The 24907-nt window shown below is 36.9% G+C and overlaps 2 protein-coding genes across 2 annotated transcripts; both read left to right on the top strand.

The window, feature by feature from the left end:
- Positions 1-3488: 3488 nt before the first annotated feature.
- Positions 3489-13955, top strand: LOC129799032 (TBC1 domain family member 22B). Its single transcript, XM_055842628.1, has 5 exons — positions 3489-4054; positions 7742-8082; positions 8150-8341; positions 12868-13274; positions 13338-13955. The coding sequence occupies exons 1-5, from the start codon at positions 3642-3644 to the stop codon at positions 13470-13472; spliced, it is 1488 nt and encodes a 495-aa protein (XP_055698603.1). The 5' UTR covers positions 3489-3641; the 3' UTR covers positions 13473-13955.
- A 195-nt stretch (positions 13956-14150) lies between these two features.
- Positions 14151-24905, top strand: LOC129799033 (major facilitator superfamily domain-containing protein 10). The gene is made up of 5 exons (XM_055842631.1): positions 14151-15020; positions 20120-20461; positions 20540-20957; positions 24549-24686; positions 24763-24905. Exons 1-5 carry the CDS (start codon positions 14595-14597, stop codon positions 24855-24857), a joined length of 1419 nt encoding a protein of 472 aa, XP_055698606.1. The 5' UTR covers positions 14151-14594; the 3' UTR covers positions 24858-24905.
- Positions 24906-24907: the final 2 nt, after the last annotated feature.

Genomic DNA, 24907 nt, shown 5'->3' on the forward strand with positions numbered 1-24907 from the left:
TTTTTCAGTTATTGTTTATTGGTTTGCAATTGCAACAAAATTTTATCGAGTTTCCATGTTTTATGAAAGTGGTTTGTCAGCTAAATAAAGGTTTGTGTCTTAAGCAGCTGATAGTCATTTTGTGTCTTGGGTACAAATAGGCACTCTTCGGATATCTTCCAATATTACTTCTCAGGTAAAATAATAATAGTTAATTAATTCTAGCCTAATTAATAAATTTAAAGTCTATATAATTAATTACTGTAGATGTGGGTGGTTTTGTTTTCCTTTTGTTAATAGATTTTCCTTTAATTCTAGCAATAAATGATGGTCTTCATTGATCGAACTTGGTGTAGATCCGATAGGTGTGAATACTATCCTTAAAGCTAGAGAATTAAAAGAAAAAAACTTACGAGCAGAAGGGGTAAAGTCGCCCATATCCACGATTCTAGCCAATAAACTAATTTTAGGTTATCTCGGATCTAACCTCAAAAAATTCAAACATTTTTTAAGTTAGTAGAATCTCATCTTGTTTTTAATTAAGAATTTTGTAATTTAACTTGGAGGAAAATTAAACTAATCTTAAAAATCTTTAAATTTACTAAATTTAGAATAAATCAAATTCCTAACCTCAAGCTTTCCTTTAATTCTAGCACTTAAGAATGGCTTTCAGACCATCCTTCCTTAACTCTTTCGCGTCATTAGGATCATATATGGCCTCGGGAAAAAAAGTTTTTATTTAAACTATTTACATTAATTGAAATCTATCGGTTTGTGCACGACATCATAATAAAAGGATGTAAGATTCTTGGCTAATTTTCTCCAGACTCCAGATATTCAGGAAAAGAAAATATTTGAGATCAAAAATACTAATTTCGAACTTTGTGAAATGACTTTTTCAAAATTTTTTATATTCATTTATTTTTTTCAGCAAAAAGTTCTTTAGAAACACAAAATAGAATATCCAAAGATTGTATATTGCATATTTTGATATAATAAACTACTCTCAATTTTCCAGAAAAGCATGTAGAATTTTCCGGGTCATATATGACCCTATTGTCCCCAAGGGTAACAGTGTTTTCGTCCCAAACCCATAGCGAAATGTAGTTGGGACATTGTTTTTCTTTGTGAAATGCAGGTGGGACATCTTGCTCCTGGACATTTCATCTTATATCTGATGAATTATAACATATTTTGCAATATTTTAGAGTATTCTGCAAGTGTCTCATATTGTGCTATTGTATTGTGTGTGAATAAATATGTGGATAAGTTTATTTTTGCCAAATACCACTCAAAATATTGTGACAGTGACTGTTCAAGGGATTACCAGAAGGATTCCTTGAACACCAGGAGTACAGTGTTCATCAAGACAATCCAGTTTGCTATGGTTTTGGCCAAATTTATAACTTGAAGCAAAAAAAAACTCTTAGAAAGCCCGTGATATAGATTTTGAAAATGGTATGTACACTTCCCTTAAGGACAATAGGGTCATATATGACCTGGGGTTTTTCCGAGTTTTCGCGCAATGGAATTTTTTTTCCTCTCTGAACTATTATATTTGATCATAAAGCATTAGGAAAAACTCAATTTTACATGAATTCATCTGCTGAATAAAGGTGTGACGCGAAAGAGTTAAGGGCAAAGAATAGTGAAATAAGAAATTTGAACACTGTTTAAAATTCAATGGAATATTAATGCAAAATCTGTAAAAGAGAACAGTGTCTGTCACCTACAAAATGCAGTTTCATCGTTTATTTGCACAAAGAAAATGAATCCATCAGAAATATTGAACAGAAATCAAAAGTTTCCAAAGGCGCTGTTGAGAGTGACATCACGATTTTCAAGAAAACTAATGGTTTCAGCAACTGAAAAAGTTCCGATCGGCCCCGAATGGCTACGACACGCGAGGATAAGATATGATTGCAATACATAGCATGCGAAATCGGTGACTTCCAGCCCCTGAACTTACAGCCTATGCATAGACCTGAGAAGGAGCATTTCCACCGTTTGGCTTCGGAGTAGGTTTAGGCACATTGGGCACCTACGCTAAGACGGCAATGGACGCATAAACCTCTGTTATTATGCCTCAGAGACTCACAGTTTTAAAGGCAGTTTGATTTTTAAATAAATAAATCAATAAATATTTATCCCTCCTTACAAGGTACAGAGTGTACACTCAGTCCCGGGATTATGCACAATTTCGGGACCGAAAAAACGCGCGAAATGGCATGCATCGAGAAAATGCATACTCGCAGGGGCTTTCTTTTGAATAAATCGGCCGTAGAACGAATTTCGCGCGGAGTAAAAGTAGTCAGAGATCAAAAAGATTCAACTATTTAAAAGAAATTCATCGACAAACAGTGCTCTTTGGCTACAGTTTTTCAATAAATTGTTAGAACATTCAAACATTTTACCTTATTAGAAGAAATTAAAGTTTTATACTGAAAAAAAAAGCATCGTGTCTTCAAATTTCCCGCGTCGCGGATAGTATACATTCAGGCGTATTTCAAAAAATGATTTCATAAATTGACTCCCAAAAGTAGGCAAATTTGCATAATTGATAATGTGCATAATCTCGAAGTGCATAATGCCGGGACTGTGAGTATAGTCGATTTCTAATTTTTTTTTTAATAATACCCCCCCCCCACCCGTAAATCTATGCAATTTATTTGAAGCGGTAAATTTGAAATGCGTAACTTATGAACCATTGGTGCAAAATAACCCAAGAAATTGGCGGAAACAATATTTTGCATATTTTACGGCGTTTCTGTAACTTATTCAAAGAAGTACCTGGAAAATATGCAAAATTTCTGTATGCATAAAGCCCTTTTGCGCGCTCTTTCTCGGTCCCGAAAATATGCATAATCCTGGGACCCCCTGTGCTCTGTATAAACTTTCCAAGAGAATCGTCAGACAGCCGTAGTCGGAATTGTGATCAAAACGTTGTTTTTACGCTTTTTACCCAATTTTATATTAATATGCTTTTAATGAAATTATTCTTGGCAAGAGTAATTTTATGAATGAGAAATTACACGTGTTTGTATATACAGTGCCCGCTCTCTAATCCGGATCGCCGTAATCCGGACGAGTTTCGACTGTTACATTTAAAATCATTTTGAGGTTATGTATGCATGTGTGTTCAGCAATGAGAATGAATTATCCTGTGAAGTTTTTGTTCAATAAATGAAGTATAATAGCATAGAATTCTCTAATTATGTCTTTTTAAACTTCTTTAAAACTTTTATTCTAATTCTCGGAAAAAAACCTTGTATTATATTTTCAAGACGTTGAACAAATTCAAAAAATCCATCCGGATTACGAAGCGGACATCTGTCAAATTGTCTCCCAATCATCCGGATTACGAAGCGGGCACTGTAATTCATAGTTTTTAAAAGATCCTAATTAAATTTATGAAACTTTTATAGTTGAAAAACTTTTGAATTCTACACGTTCAGAATTCGCGCTCAATGAACTGTCTCGAATTAGTAGTAGTTCTCGCCTTGACCGCCAGTGGCTCTGGGGTCATCAGTAATGTCAAAATAGTTTTGAGAAATTTCTCCCCGAAAAAAACACTAAATTCAAATGTGATTTTCTTGGTGAAAAAGGGAGTGTGTTGTGATTGAATGTGAAAAATTGGCTTTGCCAGCAGGCGTGGCATCACCATGGACAGCAATCATGAGTCCTTCTGGCGACACAATGCCCGTGCGGTGCCCGGAAAAACTGTCTCTGCCACTGTGAAAAGCAAAACACAGCAGATGGGATCCACGTCATTTAAGGACTTCCAGGACTCTGTGCGAGATGCCTGGGAACTCGGTGATGATGAATTCCTCAAATTTCCCATTGGAGATGAGAGAGTCAATAAGCGAAGTGCCAGCACTTCCACTGCCCTCGCGGTCAAGACACACAGAAGCAATCTGGGAGCCAGTCGAGCGTCCGAATCCAAGCCGGCTGTTCAGGTTGTACCTCCGCAGACTAATCACACCCAGGAGAGCAACAATGTGCCTGAAGACCTCATCACCGAGCTCAGCCTGGTGGATGATTCCATCGGTCGCGAGCGCGGAAGTTCCGAGCCAAGGTTTGTCGCATTTTGCAATTAATTTTATTCACTCTCAATTTCCGCGCTTTGATTGTAATCAACTTTGATCAAGGAAGTTCCCTCTTCATGTCCAATTAGTTTCCTACAAGAAGCCCCTTTGCAGAATTTCCGATTATCCTAAAGATCCTAAATATCACTTAGTTTTTTTGGCAACATCTCAGGCGGTGCAATAATGCATGGGAAGTAGAGATTGTCTTGTGGTTAGCAGAGATCTTTATCAGAGAACATGACAATTAGCTAATAACAATAGCAAGAAATTGCTTGTAAATCTGAGAACATGTATTAAATTCCCACAGATTTTCCATCGAAAGAGAGAGTGAGAGAGTTGACGATTTTCTTGTTACTTTTTTATTTGGTAATATCGTGAATAAGTCCAGTGAGTTGGCTCTATACGGGCTAATTCAAGGTATCTACTGATAGCAAGTTTAGTAAAATTAGTAATTCAATCAGCTAAAGATGAAGTTCATTAAAAGTAAATTACAAAGCCAAAAAATTCTTTGAGTTGAAAAATAAAATTTTGAATATTTTTTTCTCAAAGAAAATATTAAAGATTTCTTATGAATTCTATTCGAATTTTCACTTTCTATTTACTTTTGCCATTTTTTACTTTTGCTCTTTAGCTTCCACTAGAACCCAAATTGCAAGGTCAATTGGTTTTCATTTTCACAGTGAAAAGAGCAATTGCATTGTGTTATCGCTTTGTATATACATTTATGCAATTAAAAAATGGTGAAAAAAGAACAATCTGCGAAATATGTCCGAATTCATGATTTATCGCCAGAACTTAAATTTAGTAATGTGGCTTAACTTTTATAAATTTTTACCAGACAAAATTTTCAGGAAAATTTTGGTTTAGGACGGGTTTTTAAAGGGCAATGATCAACTATCTTGAAAAATCACTAAAATCGATTATTATTTAGGATTTCGAGATCTTCTGAAACCGGGCTAAGACTTTAGTCTGAAATCTAAATTGTTTACGTTTAAATGCTTAGATATACATGAAACTGCTTATACTAGAGCGGTCTTTAGACTGGAGATTTAGCCCAGTTCCCGACGGCCTCAAAATCCTAAATAGCAACCAATTTTATTGCCCTTTCAGAATGTAGTAGGTCATTTGTCCTTAATAATCCAATACTAAGTCAAATTTTTGCCAAAAATCTTGATTGTTGAAAAATTAGAGCAGTTAAGCCAGTTAAGCATGATTTATGTTGAAAAGGATGTGGCCGAAGTTGTGGAGTGGAAATCCCAAACAGCCAAAATCCTCAAGGCAGGGGCCCTTCAAGCCCAATAAAAAGTAAAGCTGTTTTTCACTTTTGCTTGTAAAAATTTTGCAGATATTGCACAGCGACTTAAACAAATTTGCTCGTAGTTCTTGTATTATTTCGGCGAACATTATGAAATATGTATTTTTAGATAGCATTTAATGCACAATTTCGAAGTATATCAGACTGATAACTCAATTCTCTTTAGTAAAAAACTTGCCAATAGTCTTCAGTGCCTCTGCAAAAACGTATGGGAAAATGAAATGTCGAGAGACCCCTATTTAAGGGGTAAAATCTCGAATGCTCAAAATCCTGAAAGTAAATATCCTAAAAAGGCAAAATTCCAAACGTCAAAATCCTGAAGCCAAAATCCCGAAAGTTTAAATCTCTAAGGCCAAAATCGTGAAAGCCGAAATCCCGTAAGCCAAAATCCTGAAATGATCAAAATCCTCAATGGGTAAAAATACCGAAAGCCAAAATCACGAAAGCCGAAATTTCGAAAATCCCAAAATTGCAAATGGGTCAAAATCCCGAAAAGCAGAACCCCTAATGGGCCAAAAGCCGAAAAGCCAATATCCCGAAAGCCAAAATCCTGAAAGCCAATATTCCAAACGCCAAGATCCCGAAAGCCAGTGTCCTGATCGCCAAAATTCCAAAAGTCAAAATCCTGAAAGCCAAAAACCGAAAAAACCAAAATCGCGAATAGATCAAAACCTCGAATATGCTAAAATCCCGAAAGCCACAATCCCGAAAGCCAAAATCCTAAACACTAAGCTTAAGGGCAGATTCACATTGACAATAAAATGCTCGCCGTAGCCTCACCGTATTTCGTTAATTTACGCATTTTCATTGCAAATCTTACGCAAATGTTCCATTACCGTATTACCTTATTTCATACTCGGTGGCACTAAATGTGAAAATAATATAAAACGAAATTTCGATAAACGGTGAGCTAAAAAAACTGTAAGAGAAATTAATCATAGTTTTTTTGTTCGCAGTTTATCGCATTTTCGTTTTATTTCTTCAATTGTCTTATATTATTTTCACCTAGTGCCACCGAGTATGAGATAAGGTAATACGGTAATTGAGAATTTGCGTAAGAATTGCAATGAAAATGCGTAAATTAACGAAATACGGTGAGCATTTTACTGTCAATGTGATTCTGCCCTAAAGCCAAAATCCTGACAGCTGAAACCAAAATCCTGAAAGCCAAAATCCTATGAATTCTAATAAGTGCCATAGCTACTCCCAATATTGCATCCGCGCTGGAGGAAAAGGAAATTTTCCCTGTTTTGGGTAATTTATTCCAATTTACTGCTTTTGAGCTAGTACTCTATTGTTAAAATTAAAATTAGCTAGTCTCAGGATAATGACATTTCCTATAGGGAAAAAATTTAATTTCCGGACAACGCAAAATTCCTTACAAACTAATTTAAAAGTTCGAATTTTGATAAACTAATAAATAGTTTAGTATATTTTTGCAATTCAAGATTACTTTAAAGATCATTTAGTTATCTTTTTATCAAGTTTTTAGAGAGTTGTTTAAACATTAAATTGGTTTGTCCGGAATGTTGCGTTGTTCGGAATTGTAAATTTTATTCTATAACAAGCCAACCTCAAAATTTATCAATATTTTGAAAGATATTAAAGGATATCGCGAACAGCTTAAAGAATAAAGAAAATCTATTTCAGCTTAAAACTGTGCAGTTTATTCTGTAGTTTTATTTTTTACACACTTAATATTTTATTAACTTCATAAGATGTTAAATTTAGGATAGTCTCTGTTAAGTAGTTCGAGAGATTTGGCGTAGTTTCTGAAGGCTTTAAATTTCTAAACAATAAACAATTTCAGAATTTTCTTCAAAATTTAATTGATTAAATTAATTAATTAAGATGGTTAAGATATTAAACACTAAACCTAATGGATAAACATTATTCCCTAGACACCCTTACGACTTAAGCCGAGAGACGGCTTAGTGTATCAAAATCTGAAATGAGAGCAATTTCATTGTCTTTTGAGAGCCTAATAGGTCATTTAACTTTAATAATCCAATCCTAAGTTAAATTTTTCCAAAAAAAACGTCAATGATATGAAATTAGAGCAGTTAAGCCATTTGGCTAAGCCTTATGCCCTAGACACACTTATGACTTAAGCCGAGAAACGACTTAGTAGAAAATGATGGAAATGTAGTTTGACCATTATTTCTAATATAATTACGCTAAGCCGTCTCTCGGCTAATCCTCAGGTCTGTCAAGGTCCTTAGGTCTGAAACCCGTATAAGTCACTAATCGGCTTAACTTCAGGTCTGAGAAGAGCATTAAAGAAAATTCGATTCAATAATTTTACATCAACAGAGTTAAATATTAAGTTCATTAGCCAATGTTTTGGTGGGGACTGTTACAGGAAGCGCTATCGGCAGTTCCATACATATCCAGGACGTCCACAGCTACTCAAATTGTCATCGAGTTGTCTGTCCAAGGATGAGAACAATGAGTCCAAATTGGAGAAATTTACGGTGCTGCTGGAGGAGCCATTGCTCAATTTGATAGCCCTGAAACAGCTCAGTTGGTCAGGAATCCCCAAGAAGATGCGCCCCGTCACATGGCGCCTTCTTTCCGGCTACTTGCCCACCAGTCTCGAGCGTCGCAATTCTGTGCTTGAGCGCAAGAGACTTGACTACCACAAACTCGTATCTCAGTATTTTCCCGTAGACAGTCGAGATGAGGCTCAGCAGGATACTTATCGTGAGTCCCTCTCAAATTACTTTGAGGGAATTTGTCATCCGAAGATTTCTTCATTTTTTTTCCACAGATCAAATTCATATCGATGTTCCGCGAATGAATCCGCATGTGCCACTCTTTCAGCAGCATCTCGTGCAGGAAATGTTCGAGAGGATTCTCTTCATTTGGGCCATCAGACATCCAGCTTCGGGCTATGTTCAGGGGATTAATGATCTCGTAACGCCGTTTTTCATAATCTTCCTGCAAGAAACTCTCGATGCAAGTGAGTCTATTTGTTTTTATTTATATTTTTTCAAGTGTTTCAAAAATTGTTGCCAATTTTTTGGGCTATTTTTGGGAGCTTCAACAGATGTGCCTAGTGAAATAGACAAGTTTTTTTTTCGAGAGTGGATGAAATTGTTAATTTTACGGATTTTCAACATTGGCAAGTGTTTGCATGAGTCACAAGAATAAAAAATGAAATTGCATTGTCACGTGGAACTTTTTACATGGGAAACTAAATGTGTTCAGTAGTTAGTTGGTATTCCCCAGTTATTATAGTTTCAACAAAAAGTACTTATCTCAATATATCTCAGAGTTAAATACATAAGATTTTCCCAATGCATCAATTCCTCAGGCGGCATCAAGGCCTTTTTAGGTCTCAGAACGGTTTTGGTACTTATTTTGGTTTTTTGTTGATATTGATCATGAATGGCCTGCAATTTGAACACACGACAGTTAGTTGTTGCGCTCCAGTTTGTTTGATGAGCGTTTCAAGGGCGTCTTCTCTTATTATAGACTTCCTTATTTGTGAGAGCCCTTATACTGGTTCAGGTCCAATTAAAACAATCTTAAGTTCGGAACCAACAAAACGGTCTGCTTCCTCATTGAATGCGATTCCACTGTGTCTAGGTACTCCAGTGTAGTCCAACTTCACATATCTGTGAGATCGATTCTAATACCTTGAAATTCGGAAACAAGATCAGATCGCGTCTTCTAACCAGATATGGAAAGAATCACGGACTTACTATCCGAAAAGAGCAGCCTGTGCGCTCCAAACACTATGGCAGCAACCTCTGCCTGACACAGGGTTGTGTATCTGACAAGAGGTACTGATCCATTTAGCTGAAGCCTAGAACAGTAGTAGGGCACTCAATGAGTCAAGTGGTAGAGCACTCGCTCTATGATGCAAGTGTCCCGGGTTCGAATCCCCTTTAGGTCACCAGGAATTTTTCTGGCGTTAAAGGTGTTTGAATTGCATCCAGTGAGCTTCACTGCACTTGATTCCACGGGGCATGGGACTGACAACCCCATCCCTGTATAAGAAAAAATAATAATGGATATCCCGAACTCCCTTTGTGGGAAGGCCTAGTTCATCTATGGAACGTTGTGACACCATTATTATATTATTATTATTATTAGAAGAGTAGTAGCCGGTGGCTGAAGAGCCTTCCACACGAGGACCATCTGTGAATAGTGCAACCGCTCCAGGTTCAATAAGTTCCTCCTCGCGGTCGCTCCATTCAGATCTGCTGTGCATTTTAACATTTATCCATCTTCTAGGATAGCTTTCGTACCGAAAGTTATCCCTCTTGAAAAGATCAGGGTGCCTCCTGACAGGTACGTCAAGTATTTTCGCGTATTCCGCCGGATGGCACCCCCGATTTTCGAAATCCCTGCCGAGTGTAACCTCAAAGCATCCAGGCTCGCCCCTGTCTCAATAAAGAGTGGAAGAGGCGATATGCTCAGCATTACCTTCCAAAACAGTCTTAGGCGCTGTTCTGTTAACTCTAACTGCTAGGTACAGCAGTCTCTGAAGCCGTTGTAGTGCCCGCGCCGAGTTTTTGAACTCTCGGCCATTAGATCCCACTCTGGGGACTTACGAAATGCTCGTAGATCGTATAAGCCGTATAACTCAAAAACTTACTTAGTTGCTTAACTAGCGCTACAACCAATTGCTCATCTTGACTTGATTCAGGATCCGTCGCCACTCGAGCCCATGCGGCATTGTCCTCCAATACCGGACCACTAATGAACTGGCGTCCTGATTCACGCCGTCGTCGGTCCATCGAAGGATGGGTCGGCCTCGTGTCCTCGAAGCATAGAGTCCGCTCACAGAGATTTTTCACGCTGGGTCATCCTCACCCTTTCGAACCAGATGATCAGCCCACCGGAGCCTATTGAGGCGTATTTACTTGACGACAGTTACCTCTCGGTAGCGTTCTTACATTTCATGGTTGTATAGAGTTCGGAATAGTCCCTCCTTACATAAGAGGCCAAAAATCCATCGTAGAATCCTCCTCTCAAACACGACTAAGAGTTCGTTACTCCGTTTGCTGAGGATCCAGGTATACACGAGGACTGGTAGGATCATAGTTCTGTACACTCTGTATCCTCTGTACAGTAGTATCTTAGTCTTTATGCTCAAGGTTCTGGACCGGAAAACTCTTGATAGACTGAAATAGTCTCTCCTGTTGGCTTTCAGAAACCGTGCGCGACTTTTGTTGAATGTTGTGATTGGCTGTGATTGTTGAACCAAGGTAGGTGAAAGAGTTTAACGGCTTCGAACTTCGAAGTGGTAGTCGTCCATCGGAAACCTTGTTTGACCGATGCTCTTGTTCCTGTTTGATCGAAGGACCCTTGTACAGCTCTTGGATTACGTTCCATGATATCAGTATTGTCAGCATAGGCTAGGAGCTGCGTGGACTTATTGCCAGGGTAAAGAGAACGAAGGATATAGTCCGTTCTCTTGTCTGAGGCCGTTGTGCATACGGAACTCCCGTGACAACGATCCGTTACCCTTAACTTTATTCCTCACATCGGTCATGGTCATCTTAGTCAGTCTTATCAATTTGTTCGGAATATCGAATTCTCCCATCTTCATATAGTTTTACCCTGACTATGCTATCGTAGGCTGCCTTGAAATCGATGAAAAGATGGTGAAATACTTGGTCATGCTCTCTCATCTTCTCCATAGACAGCCGAAAGGAAAAATCTAGTCTGTTGTTGATATGCCTTTGTATTGGAGTACAGCCACATTGATATTGGTCATATTGGTGCTGCTTGACTTTACGAAAGCCTTTGATAGCCTTCCGCATGATCTGGTCTGTTATAAACTTTTCAACTTTTTCGGGCTCTCTTCATCTGCAGTCACCCTTTTCAAATCATATCTTAATGGTCGATCTCAAGTTGTGAACTTTCGAGACGAAATGTCTCCCCCTGCCTTCTTGTCCAATGGCATCGCTCAAGGCTCTATCCTTGGGCCTCTTCTTTTTTCTTCTCTTTTCATCAATGATTTGCCCTCTGTCCTGCGCAGCTGTTCCTATCACCTTTATTCGGATGACCTCCAAATTTTGTGTTGAGGGTGACCCCTCAGACACTTTTTCAGCGTTTCGAATAATGAATGAGAATCTCTCAAAAATTGAGCACTACTGGTCAATCTCCAATGGATTACTTCTAAATCCTAAAAAGTCGCAGGCTATACTCATTTCTAAAAAATCTGTTCACATTACTCCTTATCCTCTGATTCTTCATGGTGAAGTTATTCCTTTTTGTGAGCAGGTCAAAAACTTAGGAATCATCTTTAATACAAACCTGTCTTGGTCAGATCATGTGTCTTCTATTTGCCGTAAGGTCAATTACTCTCTTTATACGCTCCTTAGGCGATACCGGGACATCACACCCCGTGACACACGACTGCTTTTGGCCCGAGCACTTTTGCTCCCTTATTTCAATTATGGGGCCGAACTGTTTTTTTTTAGCGGACGCAGAATCAATGCGCAGACTCTCGGTGACCTTGAACAATTGTATCAGGTATATCTGTTGGCTTAAACCTCGTGACCACATTTCCTCGTATAGGGATGTGTTTGTCGGGTGTGACCTATTCACTTGCAAATGCGAGCCCTCACGTTCATTTGTCGGCTCCTTGTGTCGCGGTGCCCCGAATATCTGGCGGGCCTCTTGACGGACGGTGGTTCGGCTAGGTTGAGGGGGCTCATTGTGCCGAAATCTCTTAGTGAGACATTCCATCGCACTCTCTTTGTTAGGGGAGTCTACCTGTACAACTCCCTTCCTCCTCTTACGAGACGATCGGTTGCTGCTATAAGGGAGCACTTCCTGAACTCATCTGAGTAGCTTTTGAATCTTAACAATTTTTCTTTTTTTGTTTTTAACTATTTTTTTTTATTATTTTTCCAAAATCTTTTTTTTTCACTGATTTTTTTATCTTTCATCTGCCACAAATTTGTAAGAGGGAAATACCCTATTTTTCGTGATGAATAAATTAATTGAATTGAATTGAATATTGCCCAATGGTGTGATACCTGATACCTCAACAGGGGGTGGTTTATACTTCAGCGTGTTGAAATGGGGTTCAGAAGGACCGAAATACTTCTAGTTTATTCGGGAATATAGTCATTGCTGGTTGAACCATTGAAATTTAATGGCACAGCAATTGTGATGCGAACTAATGCCATGTCCTGGACACCATAATAACCCAAAAGCAAGTTTGTAAAAGTTTGTACTTCTTCACAAACGTTGTTTATAACATGATCACTTGATTCGTCCCGGGACCCCGGTTCAAATTTCCTTTAGGCCAGTTTTCTGGAGTTAAAGGTGTTCGAATTGCACCCAGTGTCAGGAGAACTTCACTGCACTTGATCCCACGGGGCATGGCATGGAACTGACAATTCCATCCAAGAAATGTAATGGATGTTCCGAAGTCCCCTTACGGGAAAGCCTAAGTTCCTCTAATGGAGCGTTATGCCACTATTATTATTATTATTATTATTGCTCCTTTCGGTGTTGCAGAAGTTGAGCTTGAAACGTGCAAATTGGAAGATTTGTCGGAGGAACAGAGGAATATCATTGAGGCGGATTCCTTTTGGTGCCTCTCCAAGTTCCTCGATTGTATCCAGGATAACTACATTTTCGCTCAGCTGGGCATTCAGGCCAAGGTGAATCATCTGAAGGAGCTGATTCAGCGCATCGATGGGAATCTGCATAAGCATCTGGTGCAGCACGGAGTGGATTATCTGCAGTTCTCCTTTCGCTGGATGAACAATTTGCTGACGCGAGAATTGCCACTTCACTGCACAATCCGTCTCTGGGACACGTATCTGGCTGAGTCTGATGGCTTTGCTGTGTTCCAGCTCTACGTCTGTGCAGCGTTTCTGCTTCACTGGAGGGAGCAGTTGCTGCAGGAGAAGGATTTCCAGGTAAAAATCTTTGGCGTTTTTCTACCTTGATTTCCTCGGATGATTGACTTTGTCTTCCAAAAGGGTCTTATGCTGATGCTGCAGAATTTACCCACTCACAACTGGATGGATTCTCATATCAGTGTTCTCGTGGCTGAAGCCTTCAGACTGAAGTTCACTTATGCAGATGCTCCTAAGCACTTTGAGGGGAAGAGTTGACAACCGATAGGCATGAGCAAATTCATCGGCTGATTTACAATTTCCTTTAGTAGACCTTTTCTCCTGTTCACATTGCAAGATGGAATTGGCCAAAAAGAGCATGAAGAGGGGAGAGTTTGTTTAATTTTTGGGACAATTTAAAAGATAAAATCTTTATTGATAAAAAAGAAAAGAACAGAAAAAAACAATTCCTGCTAGTTGAAATCTCTTTTTGAGAGAATGATAGTGACACGAAAAATTATGCGCGGACTTTTATGTGTGAGCATTATTGCAAATAAGAAAAATATTATTATTAATAGGTTTTAAGGCAATTTCATGGAACACGAAGGTGAATTTTGTGGGAGATTTGTTTTATTTGATCTCCATTCAGAATTCCCCAAATCAACTACTTTAAATATCGATTGAACTGGAAATATTAGACCTTTTTAAATTTATAATAGTAATAAAGAATATGGCTAATTATGACTTCTTTGTCATGAAAAATAACATTTTTCTTTCTAGTTTTCTTTGTTTATGGTGAAAATGTCCCAAAGTCGTTACTTTTGAATTGATTTTTTGTCCCAAAGTCACAACATCTTTTGCTGTGAGAACTGTGAGTTTAAAATATAACGGTTTTACACATTTAACTGGAAGAATCACTGAAACCTTAGGATTCTGTGAATTATTAACAAAAATTCATGATAAAATTTAATTTTTCTTACTTATTTAAGTTTCTTTTTATATCCCTTTTACGAAAACTCTGAACAATTTACGCAAATTCTTCATTTTTTTTGCACACTAGGAGGAATACTCCCGCCATAAATTCTGTCATGTCCATAACCTCACTCCGCCCAGAAATTACAAAACAAATCGCGAATTTCTTCCAGCCATTATTTTTTATTGCTTTTCTCCGCATTTTATTCAGTTTCTTGCATGCCGTGAGAGCGATTTGTAGAGATGAAGTAGTGCTCTTGCAACGTGTGATGAGATCGTGCGAATTTGCAGTGAGTGAAAGTACTTAAGATTGGGAGAAAGTTTCTCCACTGAAGCAGAAAAAAATCTTCAAAGTGATTTGTCCAAGGAGATTCTATCGCTCTCGATTGCTAAAGATAGTGTCCAGAACGTGCCCGATAGCAAGTAGCAATGGCATACTTGCGGGAGTCACTGGAGAAGGGAAGTACAGTGCGTGGAGTGAATCAGAAGGTGCCGGACAAGATGGAGAATAAAGTGAGCAAAGAGTCCATTCCGGAAGTAGCGGCAACCCACAAAACCGTCTACGTGGTGTTCTTTTCGCTGCTGCTGGATCTCCTGGCCTTCACGATGATCCTGCCACTCTTGCCATCCCTCCTGGACTACTACAGACAGCACGATACCCAGGGACTCTATCACAGACTCTCACAGAGCATCAAGTTCTTCCAGGAGACAGTGGGGGCTCCTGAGAAGTACAATTCTGTGCTGTTTGGGGGCTTCCTGGGATCCATGTTCAGCTTTTTGCAATTTGTAGCGAGTCCCATTGTAGGGGCATTTTCAGACGTTTACGGCAGGAAGAGGGTCATGATGATTTGCATGGTGAGTCTTCTTCAGCTTTCCTAAAAGGTTTCTCCTCAAATTACTGTATCAGATTAAGTATTTCAAAGGATTAAATAAGGCTTGACTCGCTTGAATATATTTAAAAAAAAATGGAATAGGGGAGAGTGGGGCTATTTGTAAGAACATTGGGAAGAACGAAACCAATGTAGTGCTTACAAGATGATTTATAAAATATTTGCATTTTCTAATATTCTGAACAAGTTTTACGCGACTATAAATTAATACAGAAGTTCTAGGCTGGAGCACTGCTCACAAATAAAAACTAATTAAGAAAATAGAATCGGAAGAACTCCCTCCTCATCTACTTCGATGAGGCTTAATCCACGTTCTTGATTAATTTGATAAGAAGCTAGATCCTTGAAGAGCCTCCTAGAATTAGATTTGTGGGAGTGACTTTGTCTTGTTTTTTGACTGTTCCTTTGCCTCTTTCAACTCTTTGGACTTGAAGGTAGGGGAGGGTGGGGCAGTTTAACGACGGGGCAGTTTCAATTTATGCATATTCTTCTTATCCCTTTGAAAGGAATGAAATAAAACCTTTATGTTACTGAAGCTATAACAGAGACCCATGTTCATAAAAATAATTAATTTCGTAACGCTTCTCGTTTGAGTTCTGTAATTGATTTTATAAAACTGCAATAAAATGAAACTTTTTATAATGTCTTATTTTCAACAATTTCTGAACCGTTGCACTTATCTATCGAAGTAACATAATTGTATTAAATTACCAGTGGTTTTATGATTATTATAAGGCATTTAGCGTTGAATGAATTCTAAGACGGTTCTGACAATTTTGATTTGAGTTCCGAAAGTGCGTAAGGGGCAGTTTCAAGCAAGCACATGGAGAAGTTTCCTGTGTCCAATAATTTACTTTTTTAATCAAAATTAACTTAAAGCAATCACTGAGAACGTTTTGTAGCTGTTTTTGTCGATAAACTTCGAAATTTTGGGAAGTAGATTTTCTAAAAACTCATTACCAAAAAAATAAGAAAAAACAATCTTTCAATGATTTTAAGTGCTTAAAAACGCTAAAGTAAATTGTTATAATATTTTTCAGAATGTTTTCAGCAAGATATTATAATTTTTTGTAGTATTATGACAATTCAAGATTTTAAAATACTATTATAAAACTGTTTTACTAAAAACGACATGTTCTAAGGCGACATATTGTTCCATTTATGTTCTGAATTAGCTTAGAACTACAAAAGACATTTCTTTCGTATAAAATATTAAAGAAAATTGCTCAATAAATGAGAAATAGGATTGGAAATTTGTGGCGATATTTTATTTTCACTGTATGATCAATAAGAGTTAAAATTCTGTTATAAAGTTCTTGCTCGATTATATTTTTATGTTTTAAAGTCCTAGAAGACTTTAAAATAGTAATTTTAATCAATTCTGATATCGCAAGTTTCATATAAACACATTTTTTCTTTCTCAAAAATTGCCTCATTATTTATCTTGAAATTGCCCCGCAACGGGGGACTTTCACGCATTCTGCCATTCAAATGAAATCATCTTCTCCACAATAGGCCAATGAAATTAAAGGATTATTTTTTATTATTTTCATTAACCCTAAACCCAACTGTAACTCACAGAATATATAAAGTTTTAATTCTGTTTATCATATTTTTACAAAATGGTCTCAAAATCCATTTTGCAATTTAGGGGTGAAACTGCCCCACCCTCCCCTACCAACATATTAGGTTTAGTCCGTTTAGTACTTTTAGTTGGCTATAACTTTTGAGAAGGGCGTTATCTAAAATTTGTATATTTGAAGCTACATAGGAAATCTCATTTTACCTTCACGAATAATAGGGAAGACTAGGGCTGTTTGCCAACAAATGAATATTTCATTCCACATATTTTGTAAAATAATATGTTTGTATCCGATTGATAAATATTTGAATGAATAAGCAAGAGGCAAGGTTCTAAGGCAAGCTATAACATCCCACAGTCTAATTCTATCCGTAGCTAATTCTGCCTCGATGTCCCCTGTAATGCTTTTTGAAATAATGTGTTTAAATTTTAAAAGCCATAAAATTATTTAGCTTTCAATTACAAAAAAAACCTTGTAGAACATTAGCAAAACGTAGGGGCATATTGTGCAAAATTTCGGACAGCGTGAAATATCGGACACCTTTTCTTGTCTCAAAATTTTATGATTATTTATTTATTTATTTATTTCAATTTCTAGAGGTTGTTGCAATGACAAAGAAAGAAAGGAACGTCGTCTCAAACATAGCGACGCTGTAGAATTGGAAAAAAAACCTTGGAACAATCTCAGAAGTGCAGGGGACTTCGAGAAACTTGGTGTCCGATATTAGCAAAAAAGCAATTTTATTCAATTTTAAATTTATTCAGGATAATTAAAAAAAAATATAATAAACAAATTAAGATTTCAAGCAACAAACCTGAAAAAAAGTAACCGAAAATTTCAATTGGTAGGGAAAACTGGGGCAAATAACCACAAAAATTGTAAATTTTAAAAATAAATTTTTTTCTGATATAAAGGAGACCAAGGCTTTAAATTTTTATAATAGATAATCCTCATGAATCTTTTTAAACGTGGAAAGTTTTATTGAATTCGAGCAAGGAATATGGTACATAAAAGTAATTTAAAATTTTGAACTCTGTTTTAAAAATGTTTTCTTTTCAGGAAATATCGAAATTGGATTAACTAATTTTCTAAAATTTTTGAAGTAGTGAGCATTTCTTGTACTGACTGAAACGAATCCGTTATCCATTTCTGAGTTTTCATATGAGTTTTTCTTCTAGGAATTCTTTTATTAAAAGGGCGACAAAGCGTCCCAGACTTTGCGAAATGCTCGAACTCGTGAGTTAGATGATATACCTGAATCACTCAATAGATTCCACAAAATAGTTTGAAGAGTAATAAAAAATATATTCGAACAAAAATTACTTATTGGTAAATAACCGGTTCCCAACCGATTTGAACTGACTTATAAATTATTCAAAATATTTCCCAAAATACACCTCAGGAGTAATTTAATTGAATTTCGTATAAAAATTATTTATCGATTATGAACCGGTTCATTACCAATTCAAAACCGATTGGAACCGGTTTAGTTTTGTCGGTGGGAATCAGTGGCGCAGTAGGCAAGGAATAAAGTGGCTCTTGGGCGGATCGATTCCCCGGCTCAACTTACTGTTGTGAGTTCGAGTCCCACCCGGTGCAAAGATCTGAATGTATAATTTAGGAAATTTTCATATGTTAATAACGTAATATAACGCACCGCCTACGCCCAACAACTCCAGGAGTATGGAAGAAGCATCCACAATGCGGGGAAGGCTCTCCTTAATAATAAATAATAATAATATTAATAGTTTTGTCGGAAATTCCAAGACCTTTCGAACGAGCCCAAATATGACCCCATTCGCTTGATAAATGCGCTCTCTAGTGTCTTTTTAACCTTTGACCTTGAAAAACCGTTATTACACTGAGAGAAATGCGAAAAAGTTAAAATAACATTCCGGAAATGTTTATTTTACCCTGCAGTATTGATCCAAAATCGGTGTAAATATTACCCTTTTTAGGTGTATTGGGCTAAAGTTACCCTTTTTCATGTTAATTTTACCCTTGAAAAGGTGTAAAATTAACATTAAACACCACATTTTACACCTAAAAAGTGTTAAAGTTATGAGGAAAAAAAGTTAATCGCACCCCCTTTTTTCAGTTTTGGAAGGGAAGGGGAGGGATGGGGGAAAATGAGGGGCATGTTAACGATCCTTGGGTCGACTTATGGGGGGTCCCCCGGAGGTCCCAAGTCGCTATCTCTATCCGTTTGGCCTCTAAACTGGCGACAGTGGACGGACAGATGGACAAACAGCGTGACGACATTTCTCAGAAATGATCTGAAACGTGAAGATTTGTTGATAAATGTGGTCTCCGGAGGGTGGAAGGTGGAACTTTTGGAGGGGTGAAAAAATCGAGGGATTGTTATATACTGCTCTCTCCGTGGAGTTCGAGCAGTAAAATGATAACTCATTCTACAACTTTACATGCCTCTTTCTATATCTTACCGAAAAGTGTGCTTTTCAGGTCATTTTCTAAAAATCGTGTTTTATTTGTTTTTTTTTGCGTTTTCTAACCCAGTTAAGTGACTTTTCAAGTTTTGATTAAGAAATAACATTTCCGTTTTCCGATTTCCGATTGTCCCAGTCTTCCCTCTATTCCGTCAGGAAAATAATACAAAAAAACTTAATATTGCATAGAAGTTGTATTTTGAATAAATATTAATTATCGGTTTTTAATAGTTTTGAACTATTTTTGACTTATTAAGGATTCAAAGACCTTTCCAACGACGCCAAGTTTGTCGATATCGGTTGAGAAATACGCTCTCTCTAGACCGTTTATAAACTCTGTTATTATAAATGATTCAAGACTTCTCAAATGACTTAAAATATAAGAGAAATTGCACGATTTCGAGATATTTTAAATATCGATTTTGAGGGTCTCCCGACGACCCTAAGTCTCTATTTCTAACCGTTTGGCCTCTAGATTTGCTAACGGTCGGACAAAGAGTTAAATAAAGTTTACCATATTCCATTACTATTATCCTGTGAAATTTTAGATCACTTAGGAGGTTCGTAAAGGTTCTTCTAAAATTTGAAGCCTCAGTATCTTTTACCTTTTGGAGATATCGAATTTTCAATTTTTCGGCCTGTCATATTTGCCCCACTTCCCCCTATTAAAGGTTATTTATTTTTTTGATTTCAATTTGGTGCGCAAGATTTGCATATCCCAAGACAGCCCGGTAATCCCCTACAAAATGTTGCGTCTACCTGAAATTCTTCCATTTTAACCATCAGCGATTTGTTTTTGATTTATTTCTGATTTATATTTTATCAATAAAAAAATCTCTTATTCGTCAAATTCCTCGGACAAATTGGGTCACAATCATGACGGGCGCTTTTTTTTGCTTGTCTCACATATTCTAGAAGCGTGAGCTGCCTTTCATTCCTTTTTTTTGTATTATCAAGCAATAAACACCATTTTCTTCTTGCTTTATACTGACAATAATTAAATTAGCACTAAAATAAGAAGTGTTTTGTTGCAGTGCGGGATTACTCTCTCTTATCTTCTTTGGGCTGTGTCGAGCAATTTTGCCATCTTTGTGATTGCTCGTTTCGTGGGTGGCTTGAGCAAGGGAAATATTTCCCTGGCCATGGCCATTATCACGGATGTGTCCAACAGCAAGAGTCGTGGCAAAGGAATGGCTCTTGTTGGCATTGCTTTCTCGTTGGGCTTCATTGTGGGCCCGATGATTGGGGCCATTTTCTCAAAATACTCAGATAAGAGCAGTCCGGATTGGTTCTGGCTTCCTGCTACTTTTGCCATGTGTCTAGCACTTGCGGACATTCTCTTCTTGGGAGTCTTCCTGCAGGAGACTCTGCCAAAAGTAAGGATCTTTTCGTGTTTTTTTTTTTTAAGAAAAAAGGAATAATTTATTTTATTATTTTTTTTGTGGTTGCTACAGAAAAAGCGCGCCAAGAAAGTTCTCATTTCTCTATCGAGAGCCCTTGAGTACATTAATCCAACGTCACTCTTTAAATTTGATGCTGTGAAGAATCTCTCGACGAAAGATCTCGAGTCCCTCAAGAGACTGGGCTTCATCTACTTTGTCTACCTATTTATCTACTCAGGACTGGAGTTTACAGTGACTTTTCTTATGTATCACAAATTCGGTTTTACGTCCATCGATCAAGCTAAAGTATTCCTGACCACGGGAATTGTAATGGCATTGCTTCAGGGATCCGTTGTCCGGCGACTTCCGGAGAGACTGACTAAGAAATCGGCTGTTCTGGGACTCTACCTCATCGTTCCATCATTCATTGTTGTCGGCCTGGCTCAGACAGCTTCGACTCTCTACCTCGGGATGATTCTCTTTGCAATCTGTAAGTAATCTTTTATTGCCATTCTCTTCAATAAGTTTTACAAATTGCTTTTGGGTCCATTAGTATTGGACGATTAATTTCGAAGTTTCGTTATTTATTTATAGAAATTCAAACATTTCCATGAAATATGCATTTTTTCACTGAACGTGATTTTATGTAATTTTTTTTAATAAATTTGAGGCTGCAATACTATGATCAGTTATTCAGTAAATGCAATTAGAAGAAAAATCTGATAAGTAATTGAATAAAACGGAAAATGTAAAATTCTATTAATTAAAAATAGTGAAATTTTTTTTCCAAAAATAAAATGGATGGCAAAGCGTCCCAGGCTTTGCAAAGCACTCGAACAACGTAACTTAAGATGCTGTACCTCAAAAGAGTAGTATTAACGAATTCAAGGATTTCGCAGAGTTTTTTTTTCCACAGGGAAATTTCTTTTTGAGTTTATCGGTACACAACTGATTTGAAATGTTTTGTAAAGCACTCAAAACATTCCCCAAACGAGCAATATACACCTGAGAAGCAATATAATTGTATTTCGAATAAAAATTAGTTATTGGCAATGAATCGGTTCATTACTGGTTTAGAACCGTTTCAAACCGGTCTAGTTTTATGTGAAATTCCAAGACCTTTCCAACCAGCCAAACATGATACCATTCGGATGAGAAATAAGCTCTCTAGAGCCTTTTTGATCTTAGACCTTGAAAAACCGTTATTAGGATTGATTAACCCTTTAACGACGAGACAGTTTTCGCTGACCGAAAATCAGCAATAAAAATGAAACCTATAAACAAAACTTGTAAAATGTCTTACATTTAACCTTCGAAAGGAAAACAGAGTCTGATTTAGTATATTTTTTGTCTCTATGAACGTTAGGGACAAAAATAGCCCAAAAATTTAAGTAATTTTTCTTACGATACCAATGACTGATAATTTTCACTCTAACGAAAAATGGTATGTTTGAATATTGTAGTTTCCTTTTCCATACCGGTTTTACTTAAAAAAAACTGGAAGTATAAAAAATAAATAAAATCAATTATGAATTTGTGAATTTAAAAATTCGTCATTTTTTAGCTTAAATATTTATCATATAGCAAATATGTGGAGACTTGCAAAAAATATCCTAGATTCCTCCAACCTTCTATTTTGCCATTACGTAAAAACTTAAGAAAAAAACAACTTTAGGTAGCCAGAAAAAAATATTTTCTTTATGGGACACCGGTGTTCAAATCGTCCTTAAAGGGTTAAACGATATTTTCGTACAAGGACGAAATGTTCGCCTTCGCAATCTCTAAAATATATCCAAAAATGAAAATAATCCCGGGACGGGTTTTCGAGCAATCCCAAAAAAACTTGCTTTTGGTGGGGCAGGGGAGGGGTGGCCGGAAAATGAGGGACATGTTTTGGATAGACTTACGAGGGGTCCGCCGAAGGCTATAAATAGAGATCCTTCTAGGATATTTGTTTCATAATTATTTGCGATATGTGTGTTGCAAGGTCCATTTGTCTGTAGCTATCGTGCGGATTTCGTTCAATTCGCTTCTTCAATTTAAGGACAGCGGTTGCCGATCATGTAATGTTTTCCACATCCACCATAGCGTTTTATTATGCTGGCAGTATCCCTCTATTGAGTTATATTTAAAAGCCAATAGATTCAATCACATTCAGGTTCTGGAGGGCTCTAAAGACAGCCATTTGCTAAAAATTTTCATAAATACTTTTGTGGAATTGTAACCAAGAAAATGAGCTATAGAGTAAAATTTGTAAAACGGGACAGTTTGAAAAGAGGGACCAAACAGTGTGGAATGTGGGACACCTTCCTAAAAATTTGGTAATAAATCAATTAGATATTTTAGTTTTCGATCAAAAGATTATTCAACTTAATTTTATGCTTATTTGAGAAGTTGAAAACGTGAAAGGTGTTAATGTAAAATTTTAGCGTACTGTCCTGAATGGTTCCAAAGTTATAGCGATTTAATTTTAGTTGTAGTTCAATTGACTCATACTATACTGCACATTTTAATTGCTAGAAAAAATTGGCGCGTCGTATGGCAACCAAAAAAATTTAAGGACCTAAAAGATTAAAGCGTTATAAATAAAGACGCTTTAAAAATAAACACTTAGAAAATTAGAGCTCCTAGACGCCAAGAAATCAGAAAGAAAAAAATCTGACGCAAAAAATTAGGGGTATTTTTAAAAATTAGGACATTTAAATTGAGAACGTCTAAAAAATTAAGGGCGCCAAAAAATTAGATTAGATGGTGAAAACTTAAGGCGTTAAAATATGTAGGCGACTCATTTCTGAAAGATGTTCATCTTAAGCTAATTCAGAAACTCTGCTAGATGGACCATAAGTTTCTCTGAGTGAGGGATATTCTCAAGAAATACCAAAGAACCCGAAAATACCAGTCCTTTGAAAGAACACAGAAAACTTTATTGCACAGTGTTATACGATGAATTTCATAGTCAATTTTGTCGGAAACCATAAGAGATAGATGCCTAGAACTTTACATCCGTTTGGAGCACCATTTATGCTTATACGGGCTTCAGGCATAAGGCTTAGTCATAAGGCTTAACTTCTCTAATTTATTATTAGTCGAAAAGCTTTGGAAAATTTTGACTTAGAAATGGACTATTAAGGGAAAGTAATCTATTTGAATCAAAGGAACAAATTAAATTGGTTGTTATTTAGGATTTTGAAACCTTCGAAAACTAGGCTTAAACCTCTGGTCTGAAAACGGTTTTACGATGTGCGTAATTCCCCTTGGGAATAAGGAAAATTCCATAAACAAAAAATACAGTCCGGGAATAATTTCGCAAAAATCCGTGGTTGTCCCAAAAATCCGCGAAGAATTCCTCGAGTGCCTACACTGAGAAAAAAAGAGGGTGCGATTAACTTTTTTTCCTCGTAACTTTAACACTTTTTAGGTGTAAAAATATATCAACATTTTTTAATGTTAATTTTACACCTTTTTAAGGGTAAAATTAACATGAAAAAGGGTTAATTTAGCCCCCAATACACCTAAAAAGGGTAATATTTACACCGATTTTGGATCAATACTGCAGGGTAAAATTAACATTTCCGGAATGTTATTTTAACTTTTTCGGATTTCTCTCAGTGCGAAATCGGGAGATAGATTTCGAGATAAACTTAAAAAAACGATTTTTTTCACATTTTGCAAAATATTAAAAAAAAAAAAAAGCGAAAATCATGAGTATTCACTAAGGACTTCTCGTAGGCACAAGAATGTCGATACGTGCTTGTAGCTATTTCTAAACAAACTATAGTCAGTTCAAGAACCAATTGCAGCCATTCCCTGTCCGCCATCTGGGACGCGCCCAATAGACCCCAACCACATGGGCGGCATAAGCTATGAATCAAAAATTTAACTTATCTCTTGTGCTGAAATAAAGGGGAAATGACAGGGATACAAAATTAGCACAGTGAAAAATAGGGGTCAATCTTGGGGTCAATCCTTGGCATCTGTCACTACATTTTCTAAATTAAATACTGGATTAATTTAAGATAAAAGTGAACGAACGAATTTCGCGATACGATGAACTAATTTTAAATTGTAATGTTTTTTTTAGCCACTGCATTTGTAGTAACCTGCATGACAACACTTACATCGAAATACGGAAACTTCGACCAGAAAGGAACGGTTTTGGGAATCTTCAGATCACTGGGAGCTCTGGCAAGAGCATTGGGACCAATCGTTGCTTCCATGGGTAAGTTCAATGCCAAGAAAAATATTTTAATTAGAGTTTTCTCTTAATTTCTTGCATCTTATTTCTCCAAATGCAGCATTTTGGAGCATAGGCTCATCATTTACGTACATAATTGGCGGCATTTGTCTGCTGTATCCATCACTTTTACTCCAATTCACAGTATTGTCCTAGTATTACAACAAATACTCTCTCCAACTTAAGAAATGAATTTGGTATATATA

Source organism: Phlebotomus papatasi, chromosome 1, assembly GCF_024763615.1.
Source record: "Phlebotomus papatasi isolate M1 chromosome 1, Ppap_2.1, whole genome shotgun sequence".
NCBI classification, from domain to species: domain Eukaryota; kingdom Metazoa; phylum Arthropoda; class Insecta; order Diptera; family Psychodidae; genus Phlebotomus; species Phlebotomus papatasi.